The 14363-nt window shown below is 43.0% G+C and overlaps 1 protein-coding gene across 12 annotated transcripts in view; it reads right to left on the reverse strand.

Moving 5' to 3' along the window:
* LOC107269901 (filamin-A) overlaps positions 1–14363 on the reverse strand; it is a 36663-nt gene that overhangs the window by 834 nt on the left and 21466 nt on the right. For 4 of the 12 annotated variants that reach the window (XM_015744313.2, XM_015744314.2, XM_015744315.2 and 1 more), the window contains 8 exons: positions 12665–12803; positions 8949–9174; positions 4976–5116; positions 4589–4891; positions 3453–4508; positions 1559–1752; positions 323–764; positions 42–245 (listed from right to left, as the gene is read on the reverse strand). In XM_015744313.2, coding sequence (XP_015599799.1) covers positions 42–245; positions 323–764; positions 1559–1752; positions 3453–4508; positions 4589–4891; positions 4976–5116; positions 8949–9174; positions 12665–12803 — 2705 coding nt within the window. Of the gene's footprint in view, positions 1–41; positions 246–322; positions 765–1558; positions 1753–2893; positions 3367–3452; positions 4509–4588; positions 4892–4975; positions 5117–5238; positions 5258–6234; positions 6538–8387; positions 8521–8948; positions 9175–9539; positions 9694–10752; positions 10775–10864; positions 10992–11348; positions 11902–12664; positions 12804–14363 lie in introns of those variants that run through there. The other 8 variants (XM_025087151.1, XM_025087152.1, XM_025087153.1 and 5 more) reach the window with 8 other exon arrangements.

Below are 14363 nucleotides of genomic sequence, written 5' to 3' on the forward strand. Positions count from 1 at the left end.
ATAAATGAAGATCAGATACAATAAATCTCCAGTATACGTACCAGCATCCGCAGCATTGACGCTAAATTGATTCTGCTTGCCAATATAAGCCTTCTTAAGGCCCATTCCCTTACTGGTGACCTTACTGGCATCGGACTTGAACAGAGGCAAGACTGGTCCAGTCTGTTTGGACTTTGAGATTTTCTGTACAGTCTCCACGACTACCGAGCTCGTCTCCTGGGCCCCTCTCTCAGCGAGATCCGCACCTGCAAGCGAAAAGGTCCCCAATAAGGCCCCGGAGCTTGTATCCAGTTCAGCAGAATGTCTAGATGTAAGTACTCACCGGTGCATGGGACCTTGTAGGGTGAACCAACAATGTGGTAACCGTTGTACTTGACACTGATATAATAATCCCCAGGTACCAGAGGTGTGTACCTGACCTTGTAACCTTCCTCGACCTCGGTACAGTCCATGGCTACTTTACTGGGACCATCGACGGTAACGGCAAGTGCTCCAGCGCCGGCGTTACAGGTATCGATTATGAAGTCCGTCTTCTGTCCCGTCTTGATCTCGGTGAGTCCGTTTCCGTAGGCATGCAGAGCTGCGGGATCAGCGTCGACCTTACCGACCTTTATACGATAAGGACTACCGGATATGTGGACGCCATTGAACTTCAAGTGAATATTATGGATGCCATTTTCACGGGCCATGAAGCGAACTGAGTAAGTGTCCGAGTCGATGGACTGGATGAAGCAATCATCCTCGATGCCACTGGGTGAGATTATCTGTTGATGAGAAAACAAACAATTAACGAAATTACCAAGATTCTGCTTCCCGCCTTCTTTTTCTATTCAAATCATCAGGGGGTGACTACGTTCCACGTTCCATAGTCATCATCAAGTCACCAGCTAGATTTAGACGCATTGTCAAGGTCCCAGCCATATGGACCACAGCTGTTCTCCATCAGGAAGAGATCGTTTTCTTGATGGGCCCTTGCCAGACCCTTTGTCTTTTTTCCCTTTAACTCCCTTTGACTTTTATGCTCCATTTTTCAAATCTTGTCTCTCATTCTCTCTATACTTTATAGGGACGGATACCGTAGCCTCCGTGTGTAAATATACAGGGTGTGTACTTGAAAAAATAAACAGACCTGAAGACTTCATACAAATACAAAAGGCAAGTGGAAGATTTTACGTACACAGGCATTGTCTAGTATGTACTTAACTAATCAGTCTCTCAAAAGGAAGATATAAGTATAGAGGCTGTTACATATTTTCTCGTGCCTACGCACCATCATGTAGCATTGGACTGTTTCACAACAGCCAGGCTATTTTCGTTCTGGTTTGCGCAACAAATCCGAGCGTGGATATATCTTGGGAATTTGAGAAAAATAGAGAATTCCCTCAGATACTAATAAAAACAGTTCATCCAAGCCGCTTATTGAACGTTCTTGGTCATAATTTTTATTTCTTAGACAAAAAGAAATTATTCTCTTCCACAAGGGTGATTTCAGGTGGTCACTGTATACGATAGTGCAAATTCTTTCTTTTTTTCTGAATATCTTTTTACAATACTCTACCTTAGCATCCAATTCACCCTTGGCGCCATTCTTGCGGACCAGGAAGGTGGCTGGCTTGTCAGGTTGCACCCCGCTGTCAGGAAACTGAGCGACCTCGAGCTTATGAGCATCCCCCATGGCGTGGGATATGTAGACTTTATGGGGTGAATCAGGGATGTGTTGATCGTTGAACTTGATGCCCACTCTGTATTCGCCTGAAATTTCACAAGAAATATATCGGCTGTCATTAACGAAATCATCATCCACGATTCACGTGTCACAGTCACACATCCAAAGAAAGGAATCTCTGTCATAGAGATCCCTGATATAGATCCAAGAGTTCATGCAAGTTCAAGGTCGACGGTAGCGTGACAATCGTCCAAGCTTACTGTCACTGGGACAGTCGCGTTATCCACACTGAACTGACCATCGTCCTGGACTTCCGCGACGCCATTTCCGGCGAGAACAATTTTCTTGCAAGCAGTGAAGGTCGACATCCTGTTCCGGTGAGGTGTATTACCAGGGGAGGGGAGGAAAGAAGAAAAAAAAAGTTCAAAGCTCGTTTCACGAAAACGCAAAGGAGCTTCGAAGAATTTTAATGTGAAAAACAAAAAATCGCGAAAGATAAAAAAGAAGAGAAAAAAGATATAAAGATTTCTAATGTATCTAATAAATGCAGCTGTTCCAACGAAGCTTGGTCGCGCACCACTACTTTCCTCTATGAGAATCCGGCTGGCGAACCAAAATGGTCCCACCACCTCCAAACTCCTTCAACCTTCTCTATCTGTCTCTGTCCCACTCTTGTAAATCCAATAAACCCTCTCTCTCTCTCTCTCTCTCTCTCCCTTCCCATCGACTATGCCTCACCAAAACCAACTCAGAGGAGCCTTTTCTCCCCGTCTCTCATTCTCCGTTTCGTCCTACACCAAAACCCAAATATAACCAGCATCACCCTATCGCAAGCACACTAAGCAGAGTGGACCGGCGGCGGTCCACTCGCGCCAAATTATGAATCCCCTTAACAAATATAGCCGGCGATATTTCTGGACGACCGAGAGAGGGAGGGAGAGAGAGAGAGAGATGGAGCCCACACACGATAGAGGATGAATAATTCTCTCTCTCTCACTTCATATGTGGAATACAGTACCACCCACTCGAAAAGACGTCAACATACGCGAGGAGGATATGTGTCCGATTGGTGATAAATTCACTCAGGTCAGGTTGAACTAGGTGGAAGCGGTACCAAGCGATAGGACCAGTGGTACCGGTGGTACCAGTATAGAAGAAGCAATTTTCAGAGACAGGAAATACCAGAGTGTGTACACACATTGAGATTAATGGTCTGTTGAATATACTAGGAGTATCTTAAGCCGGCTGGACCCTGGCGCGAATGAATGTGGATCGATGCCTTGAGAATGAGTACAGGATGAGCGATGTCTTGGAAATCACTACCAGGGAATAACACGGTATTAGTACATGGATTGGTGACTCTAATTAGATTGGAATTCTTGTTGCTTGACTAACTTTGCTCTATTGCTTTGATAAACGCGTACCCACGTGTATCCTGATGCTTCTAAATATCTATAGTACAGGTTCGTCTGAACAGCATCCAAGTCACTTATCAAATACAAAGTATATCTGGATCCATAAAGTACCATCGCTCTTCCCATTATGAATGTCCTCGATTTCATCATGTTTATTTGCTTTTAAATTCGCTAGTACCACTATCGTGTTACCGCAGCTGTCGTCTTTAATGGTTTAGGAAAGGATCCACGTGTTGTTAGACGGAGACAAAAAGAGAAATAGAGGAAGCGTGGCTGTTACAATCTCTGGAGGGAAAAAGAATATATATTTAAAAGCACTAGAGATTCTAGAACGCCTACGGTATCTTTAGCAATAGTTTTCGTATGCTCACCAGGCTCGGATACGGTGTAGCTAACGTAGCAGCTACCGTCCTTACGATCCTTAAAGTCGATCTGAGCCTTGCTAGGTCCTTCCACGGAAATTGCCAGTGTTCCAGCACCAGCTTCCCTGGTCCAGATATTGAATTCACAGGGTTGACCTTGCTCTCCTCTCTCCAATCCTGGTCCGCCGGCGTGAACTCTATGGGCACCGCCATCCCTTAATGGACCAACGGTGAACTGGAAGGGTGATCCAGGAATGTGCATCTCCTTGTACCGTACGGATACGGTATGGACGCCGAGTTCCTTGGGTACGAAGGCCACTGCATAGAGGCCATCCTCGACCTCCTTAATTTCAGCGTCCTCCGTGACGCCTCCTGGCGACGTCACAGTCGCGGCCAGGTCGAAAGAGGTTATCCCGGGCATCTTGAAGGTGAGCTTGCACTCGCTACCGACCTCAGTTATAGGAACAGCTTCCCGCTGTCTCTGAATCTTCTCCCGCTGCCTGTTGCTACCCTCGCCGGAGACCTTCACGGTGAACGGCGAACCCTCGACGTGGTGATCGGCGAACTTGAGATTCATTATGTAATATCCGGGCTCGGTGGGCTTGTAGGAAATATTAAGAGTGCCGTCCTCGTTATCCTTGCACTGTATCTCAGCCTTGCTGGGACCTTCCATTGACAAGGAGAGTCCACCGAAGCCAGCGTTCCTGGTGTCAATCGAGAATGTGTTCTCCTGCTGAGTCTTGCCCTCCTTAAGGGCATTTCCGGTCACCTTGACCTTCTTCGCGTCACCCACTTCACGGTCCTTCACGTCGATCTTGAACGGAGAGTTGGGAATGTGCTTGCCCATCCTCTTCACGGCTACCGTATGTTCTCCAGCCTCTCTGGGTGTGAAGGAGACGCACATGTTACCGCTGGGGATCTTCTTCAGGAAGCAAGGCTCCTCAAGACCACTTGGTGCTGTTATGGAAGCGTTCAGGGAGCGGATTTCGGTATCTGATACCTTACCCGGAAGTTGGACCTCGCTGGATGATCCAACAGAGATCTGGTTGCGCTTCCTGCCCTCGCCTAAGGTATAAAAAAATATTTATTATTAATTTTGTCTCTTAAGAGTCATCAAGTCAAGGATCGCAAGTCCAAAAACTTACCAGTAATTTTAGCAACATAGGGACTGCCCTTGATGTGCTTGTCTCCAAACTTCACAGAGATCTTATATTCTCCGGGAGCAGTAGGAAGATAAGAAACGGAAACGGTACCATCCTTGTTATCGTGACAGGATATCTCAGCCTTGCTAGGACCTTCGATTGCCAAGGACAAACCTCCAGCACCGGCAGCTTTAGTAGATACAGTGAAGTTTCCAGGTTCTCCGCAGACTCCATAACTCAAGCCCGGACCATATGCGGTGACATATCCACTGGACAGAGAGTCCACGTGGAACTTGAATGGAGATCCTGCAAACAAAAATTACACATCAATTATCTTTCTAAGATCCCACACGTCAATTATCATAGAAAATCCAAAATTTATAACCTTACCCTGCACATGTTCTCCGTTGAACTTCACGTAGACCTCATGAAGACCTTCTTCACGGGGTTCATACTTGATGGAAACAGTGCCGTCGTGATTATCCTCGATCACTGGTTTATCTACATTCCCACTAGGCATTTTGACTTCAGCTAGAACAAAGACCAAAAAATTTTTTTTATAAAAAAAATAAAAGACGACAAAAAGTATAATAAACATCGAATAAATAAAAAAAAAATTATTTTAATAATAAATTTAAAAAAAACTACGCTACGAAAATTCTACACGTTGATCCGCACGACTGCAAGCAATAAACACGACTAAGGATATTTTGGATAAAAATAATTTTCTTATAAGCGCGTGAAACAAAAAAATAAAATAAAAAGAATAAATATTTTCACTGGAGACTCCAACGCATCTGTTAAGCCAAAACTATATTTAAAATTCGAAATTCACGATCCGCTTGACTTTATCCACCCACGATTTTCGCGGCGACCTCCTCCTCCCCCCCCCCTCATACCACCCCTCTCCAAAACTCTTCCGTCACCACAGCCCCTATTTTTATGAACTCGACCCGACCTTATAAAATTCTCAAAAACGATGTCAATTACATTGATCGTTATTTCCAAAAGATGCATTTTAACGAGTAAATATAGAAAATGGACGAGAAATTGGGAAATCCAAGGAGAACAATTTTACAGACACGAATTAGGATCCTGAGTAACGAAGCATGAGTGACGTGAAAAAAATAATGTCAACGCTGTTTTCAATTCAGTGCCAAAACCCTTGCCCAATAATATTCACGCCCTGCGATCTAGTCGGTAGAAAAGGTTAAAAAAAAAAAAGACTTTCACCGAATGACGCATGCATCTTGGTATCTAGAAAATAAAAAAAAAAAAGGTTATAAACACACGACAGATGTTCCCGTTTAAACGATATAAACAAATCTTGTTTATTGGTTATCGAATGGAAAATAATCGTAAACAATACTTGTTTTTCTCCAACATCTATTTTCCTATTGTAGAAAATAGACGCGACCCACATATCGGAGTCCTTTATCAAGAAACTGATCTAGAAAGCGCGGGAATTTTGAATCGTTCAACCGAAGCCTTAAAAAAAGTCTGTACAACCGGTTGCCTTGTATTAGGCGCCAGACTCTGCCGAGTCTTTTTATTATACGAATTTCAAAGTCTCCCCCCTTCGCGAGCTACTCTACCCTCCAGTATCTACCATACTGCTTGTATCACGTAAAAGATACGCAAAAGAAAACCTTTTCGCGTGTGAACGTAGTAAAGACTCTGAAAGACCAACGGCGCGAAGTCCAGTCCAGGTCCGTTCGATTCCTTCGTATCCTGAATAGCGTAACAGATAGGTCCGCGTTCGGCACGATCGAATTCGCTGCAGGTAAGATTTTTCAGCCAAGCTCTATAATAGGTTGATATCTCCTGCCACGTGGTGACCACTTCCTCGGAGTCTTCCCAAAGCATTTCCAAAAAACGTTGACACGTGCACCTCAACCCGATATCGGTATACGCGGTTTAAAAGAGAAACAACCAAAAGCGAACGAACGACCAATCACGAATTAAATAATAAAAATACAATAATACAATTCAACGCGATGTATCGGATTGATACAGAGAAAAAAAAAAATTTTTTTTTCTTCAATCAAATCGTAACGTTCTCCAATGATTCTCCAGCGGTACCACTCTGAGGCGCAACTCCGGCACGACTGAGGATGCCACCAGTTCCGAGGTGGGACAGTATCAAGATGGCAGCCCCGATTGCCGCACACGTTACCCGGCGAATTCTTTTCCAGAAGCCAGAGGCAGGATGTGATATATTAGTTGGGCGCTTATGTCTATTAAACGACTCGTCATGTGTTGAGGTTGGGTAAGGGGGGTGCGAGGGGAAGGGAGGGTCCCACGCAGGCGCCGTTACCTCCCAGGGGTTCCAAGACCAGGTCGACTTGGATTATATGGGTTAGAGAGGAAGAGAGGAAGAAAGATGGAAGAAGCACCAGAGGGAGCGAAGAGGACGAGGAAGGGGTTCCACTAGGTGGTGGAAGCTGTGGCCACCCAGGAATCGCGGAAATGATGACGAGGACTGTTGTTACTCATGCGGTGGTGGGTCTTCACCTGGGATAAGAAAATATATAGAACAGGTGCGGAGGTGTATGAATTATGGTAAAGGGGGTGTATACGTGAACCTTCCAACGTGTCCAGGAAGACGATCATCGACGTTTTGGAATATTTGTTCACGAGCAAGATCAGACTATGATGATTTGAATTGGGCTAAAGTTGTTTAATTAGGGGATTTTTTGGATTATTTTGAATAAATATACAATTGTAATACAAATCGGCACGTGGTAGGTGCTGGAGATGCTACTGTGGATTCTGTGTGGATGCGATTTATTTTATGTGGAAATGCTGGTAGCATTGATCCAAGTCAAATAAACAGTATTCTTCGTCGACTCCCGTGAAACGGACTAATGCACGATCAAATAACGCGAATCGGACATAATGTTGGTGGTTTATCAAAGTTTGTTTATCGGGACGCGGGACGTTTTGAAAATTTCGTCGTTGTAGATTTCTTGTTTACCGACACTTTTTTTCTTCTTTTCAATTTCCTGTCTCGTGACCGCCATTGGTCTTACGATTGAAATAAATCGAAATTGGCACGATTTTTGGGTACCGGTGGCAATTTTTTTTTATTCAAGCTTTCAACGAGTCATGCAACCCGACCGCACGTTTTTATAGTCGCAGCCTGAGGAAACGACGAATTTCGTTTGCTGACAGCAACTGCCATTATATTGGTGACCGGACAAGCTGTCCGCCGTTTGTCATTTTAGATCCAAGTCTCGTCTTTCTCGATGACATATCAGCTTAATACCGGAAACTTGTATTTTCCAATGTTACTCTCGAAGAGAAGGTGAAGAGAAAAAAAGAATGAGACTATTTGAGATTTTTTCAAAAAATTATGCAATCGCCAAAGTATATCAGAGATCGTTCAAATAATAGTGGTAGAACTTTTCGTCGTTAACTTTTAACAGGTTCGTTTTATCGTGATTTACTTTTCTAAAATATCAACCTAGCCAAAAGTTGACCGGTGCAAGATAAAACGGAAATAAAAGTAAATCTCCTTCCGTGCGGAAAACTCGAGGTTTCTGCCGTGATTTTGGCCAACCACGAGTGCGCATCCGGGCTACTTAATCACCCAATATTAATATCACGAACAGCTTGCGCTTCCGACACCATCTACCATCCAGACGCAAGGAGCCCGGGCGCTTCATATTTTTGGCGAGGAAAAGGAGAACCGACAACCCCGAGGAGTGCGAACCTGTCGCGTCCGTCACGAGACGCGTTTTCGACACGGAGGCGAGAATCATTAATGTGAAGTAACTTCCTACGTTTTATTGCTACTAACCAGTGTAGCTAACAAGGCTACATAACCGTCAACCAAGAAAAAGCGTTGTGCGCATGCGCAGCCACGTTCAAACAGTCCGACAATCAGTCAAGTCTACCGAACTTTTATACACGAAACAACCGATTGAACATTGCTCAATTCTGTACTATAATAGCGAAGCCGCACGAGTAGTCAGGGAGTAACCGTCACGGCTGGAGAAAACATCGAGACTCTCGAGACGTTCCAATGAAAATAAAGTCCAGCCAAGTCACTAGATTTCGCAAGCATCCCCCGATCGTCGCCCCGTACAATTTCAAATCGTTCCGCTATTTCCTTTGGGTGTATTTATAAAACATGGAAACGGCGCAGCACGCGATCTCTTATTGACCGCCAGGAATTTCTACCTTGGTGGAATTTCGTAAAAAGCACACATCCGCAGCAGTCGCGTATACCGACTGGACACGTGGTTGGCGGAATTTTCCATAGACGATAGTAGTGGGAACAAGATGGCGGCGACGCGGTAGACAATCTGAATAATTGACTTTATTGAGAAATCAAATATCGTAAGTTAGGTTTACTCACCGGTGATACGGCCTCCTGTCGATGGCAATACAATATTGTTCAACTGTACGTCCCTGAACTTCTTTTTCGACGATTCCTGCTGTGTTGTGCTGCGCTTGGTTGTCACACTCGAACTCTCCTGCACGCTTGTGCTGTGTTGCTCGACAACGCGTTGTTCCTGACGCTGCTGAGTCTTTTTCGCACGGTGAGTCTTGTGGGTGCTGTGTTCCCTGTATTCCTCGGAAGCCTGAAATAATCGATACAACGATTGTCGTTCAATGTTCATAAACAGTAAATATATATTTTTTTAAATCCTACAGGATTGTTCAAAAATGATCCTGCCAAGGGGTTCAGACAACCAGCATTAGGAATGGATCTCGATTATGAGACCCAGATATCACGGGGCTGGTGACCAGCCAAAGTGCATAAACATGCATACGTGGAATTCATTACGCAACTGTCAAAAGATCCTTGGAAAATGGCGCATCGAGGAAAATCATCGAATGTCCTAAAACTATTATCATTATTAAACATTTCAGTACCAACTAATATTCGACTCAGGTACTAATTTGAATTACAAAACTGTTATAATTATTATAAAAATTCTATTACCTCAACTATTAATCTATATGAAAATACGATAACTGTAACTGCACTGTCTACAAATCCGCATCGCGCAAATTCAACAACTGAACGCACAATGCTGAATTCAATGCTACTATAATAGTTACCCAGCCCCCCACCAGCGACTATTATAAAGGGTAAAGGGTGATAGCTAAGCCAGGAAACAGGGTCTCCCGGTGAAGGCGGTGGAGGCGGACGGCACAATCAGATAGTCGCACTAGGAGTCGCGCGGCATTTCTAGCTATTTTCGAATATTTCACATTGCTCCCACGAGAGTAGTATAAGCAACGTCTTCCCCGGCAGCTGCCGTACCCGTTCCTCGGTAAAGTTCATCATCGGGATCCTGAAGAGCAGTAGCCTCGAGACTCTATAATGTCCGGGTTCGTGGTACTAGGCAATAACCGGCCTAAAATATTTTACACTTCTTTCAGGCTATTATTACAATTTTACTAAATACCGAGTGGCCGTACAAATAAACTACTGTAAACGGAATTCCGATTATGAGTATACCCAAAGAAAATAGTTCCAAAAATCGTAACCAGACGTTTAATATAACTGGATGGACATTAATCCGATTCTTCGTGGCTTCCACCTACGGCCTATTACTGCTCTCTTATTCTCTTTTCTATTTCTCTTCGCTTCTCTTGGTAAACCCTTGTGCCACTGATGTCTCCTCACTTGCTCTTGCTAGCTTAGCTAATAAATTTACGAAGCACCAACAGCAACTCGAAATAGTCTTGGGATCTAGTGGGTTCCTGCCTTCTACCAATAGCCGCCTTAACTCTGCTCCAAGGAAGATGGATTGAATTTCAGCTCCCGTTACAAGGTCCGATATTGATTTTCTATAAATCAATAAAAAATTGTAAAGATAAATTTCGCATTTTTAGCCTAATTTTAAACACGTTTGAAAATCCAAAAAATACATTCTTCTCCTTCCTCGCCATTAAAATCCACCGTCGCACATATGACTATGATTTTACATGACAAAATTTTTTGCAGTCTCAGTCAAAGAGCCTTTCGAAGGGGTCAAATATTTTTCAAAAATCTCGCCAAACCTAAATAACCATCTATCTAGATTTACCTTAATTTGTCTTCTTTACACAATTCATACGTTTCTAACTATTCTCTATTTATTTTTTTTCCTCATTCTAGGCCACGTCAAACTTATACAAAAAAAAAAGCACTGATGCCGTATACCCACTCTAAAAACTATCAAGCACTGTCTTCGCACTCTTCACAGCCATCCAACGATATTAGACCCGCACTTCTCGCCTCTAATAGCTGTCTGACCCACTCAAGCAATTTCTACTTACGTATCCTGCAGTCTCGCATCAACTTCTGCCGAGCTTGTAAAAGCGTATAGTATCTTAACAAGGTGTGCACTGTCTATCCTAGCTGTCTAATTATACCATGCGATATTCACTACTAGAATCCAACGATAGGAAACAAAAGCCCGCTGATACGCCCACTCGCCAATACAATCCCTTGTACCCCCAGAATAACTGAACCACCTAAAACTGTGTATATACCAGAAAACAAAACCTCCAATAGAGCGCCAATGCACTCGACGCAAGTACAACGCACAAAAGGTCCTTAAATGTCAAAGTCCAAACACAACCAGACCCTAAGGGCCCTAACGCGCTTAAGTAAAAAGTCGCCACTTATAAATCAGATCTTAATTCATAGCTAAGCGTAACGCATGAACCTACGTATATACGTGTACATGTATATATAAGCTTATTATTAGTTGGCAATGTACGTGTACAATATTTATACGTCAACGTGTCTCGTGGGTACCTCGCGATGGCGACGTCGCCGTAGACGAGGTCGAGGATGCTACTATGTATAAACGAATCGACTGATGCGATCAGGTTGAGCCCTCGGGAAGAACTGTGTCGCTGGAGTCTTCGCGACAATATCCTGTACGTGTTAGCCTCTATAGTTAGACACGCTTTACGCTCCCCCACCCGCTCACAGGGGGGCGAATAGCGAAAACCACCAAAAGATCACGAAGAGCCATCAGAATCGCGCGAACACACGTTACACATTTCTCTTTCATTTTTTTCCTCCTCTTGATTCCGCCATACCAGCTCTAGGTTAACGTTGCAATTCCTGGCTGAAGTTGTCTCCCAGCAGGACTGACAAGAGCGCAAGCACTCCGACAACTCGGTTAATTGGATAAATGCGACGACCACCCGAGACTCATTCAAAAATTATTCCAGGAAAGTGTCGCTGATTTCTGGCTCGGTTTCCACTGCATCCTCGACTCCGACGTTACGTGCTCGTCACGAAAATTTTCTCCGAATGAAACTCGTTACGTTGACGTACTGGCTTAATAGCTCGTTGGTATTTCGTATATTGGGATACTTCTGAAAAATAGAAAAATTTTGAAATTTCTACCAAATACATTGTCGATACGCGTCACATCCACTGATTTTATCGCTTCCATCGAATTGGCCATTGTCCAAGGATCCACGTATATTCGAATCGGGCTGAACAATACAATTTTACCTAATACTATCTAACCTGAACTGTCAAATGACAGCTGTCATACCTGTCTAATCCATCTCTTATGCATTAATCCCTATGTATGAATTAAGTAACGTGTAGCTAGTTATATGACTGGCACATGGTCTCAGGACGGTAGCAGAGCTAAGTATTATAAATTCTCGAGTGTCCCAGCATCCAGGCATCCCTCTTGATGTAAGAGAAACAAATGGACCGAGATGCTACGTGGTATTCGACCTGGATTAAATTGCGAAATTCGCAGTATAAGAATTTTACTAAATATCATATTCGCATCGCTCGCGAAATTAGATAATTGTATGGTAAGATTATTTTCATCGTATCGTACGATCTTATATGATAAGCAATGAGCTTGTAATCTAATAATAAACGTTTGTCCGAAAATCCTGTAGAACATGTCGATCGGGAAAGATTCTTGGCTCGTACGATGTCGTAGCACGTGTTCCAATTAGCCCACGCTCGTTGTCCCAGATTCCCTAGTGGTTTCTATATAATTATTGTATAGCCAGTATGGCGATATATACATATATTGTGGTATATGACGAACATTTCTTTATTCGTTCAAAAAAAAGATCAAATTTACTCACCGTAAAGGTATAAAAGCCATCGGGAATGGACTGGCCTCCGAACTTGATACTGAGTGTGTACTCGCCAGCATCCGCGACAGTATAATAAATATTCACGGTACCATCTCCATTGTCGTCAATATCAATGTCCAGGACTTCGCTGTAAAGAAAAAAAAAATTGTTAATAAAAAAATATAAAACTCTTGCATAAAAGTCGAGGCTGCTCATTTGACTATGAAAGGTTCACGGTGTTTCGTCCAGTGCCACAGGAATACTCTTTTGGAGAAATAAACGAAAACGGCGCTACGGCCTAAAATTTACGTCACGGCCTTGGGTGTTAACATAGCGCACAGGATTATGGGACGTCGAAAATAGAACTGGAATATCGTTTGTTTCACAGAACAATTTTCCAGTGGCACGCACGTAAGGGGTCTCCTTACGCTCTGGCTGATATGGCGAAATCGCATAACGGAAACAATAACAATTCATTTAATCGAGATAACGGTATACGGGTTTTCATCGACCTTTTCTATATCGAGCCGGAATAAACAATTAACTACAGAAACCTTACGTAAGGCTCAAGAGATACTGCGCAGTAGATATTTTCTATACCGAGTAAAAAAATAACAATTAATTACAAGAACGCTATGGATTAGACTACCACGTGGTTTGTCTAGATAATTCAAGAAGAAGTCAAGCTGGCAGAGCTGCTTGTATAAACGGAAAAAGATCTTGGGATGATCAACGAGACGACAGGTGCCGAGAATTCGTCGTTGCACAGTCGAGATCTGATGACTTTTTACACGTGATTGTAGAATCCTAGACAAGACTGTACAACGGAGCGATGCGACTGCGCGTGGCTTTGTAAATAATAAAAATACGTTGAATTATATACTATAAGCATCGACTAAGTAGAAAAATAATAAATTAACCTAAAAAGTCACGCTTCGACTAAAAGAAATACAGTGCATTCGCAGTGAGTAGTTGGAGGACGGGTGTCGACAGCTGTCTGCGAAATTACATGCCGGACAGTTGCCCGCAATGCAGAACGTAGACGTGTGCCGTCGTCAAACAAACCCATTAGCGGTTTAATTAGTAACTGGTAGCTTGGAGTTAAAATAAGGAAAATTGTAACGAATCTTCGAACAGTTATCCTTTGAATATTACTGCGTTCCTTTGATCTTTGTGCTTCTCAATAAAATATAGCTTAATAGATTTTCATATTAAATGCATTAGTCAATTGTAATTCACAACTTTCGCTAAGTATTTGCATACGCTGATAGGTTAGACGCGTGTGGTATTATTTTGTACTTGTCAGATTATTCATATGATCGTACGTTATAGTGTATTGGCCGGCGACTGAGTCCGAATCGTAACTCTGACTGGCTATAAAGTTACAAAGTCAAGCTTACAGTGTTAGGCGGCTAAAAATACAATTGTGTATGCGACAGAACGCACGCAGAAATTTTATAATCATCACGACGATCGACGTATAATGCTTACGCGTCGTAACGGCGTCGACAGACGTATTACTTGAAACTTGATAAATATAAGGAATTTTTTAAAACGAGATTCACGCTTAAATATATACAGTCATCGAGTACGGTTACTCGGTATAATTATACGCCGGAGTGAATTTTAATTAAAATTAAGATAAATAAATCTTTCTAAACATCACACTGCGACTAGTAAGCTGATTTTAATGTGCAGTTTTTAATAC

This window comes from Cephus cinctus, unplaced genomic scaffold (assembly GCF_000341935.2).
Source record: "Cephus cinctus unplaced genomic scaffold, Ccin1 Ccin1_scaffold0690, whole genome shotgun sequence".
Taxonomy (NCBI): domain Eukaryota; kingdom Metazoa; phylum Arthropoda; class Insecta; order Hymenoptera; family Cephidae; genus Cephus; species Cephus cinctus.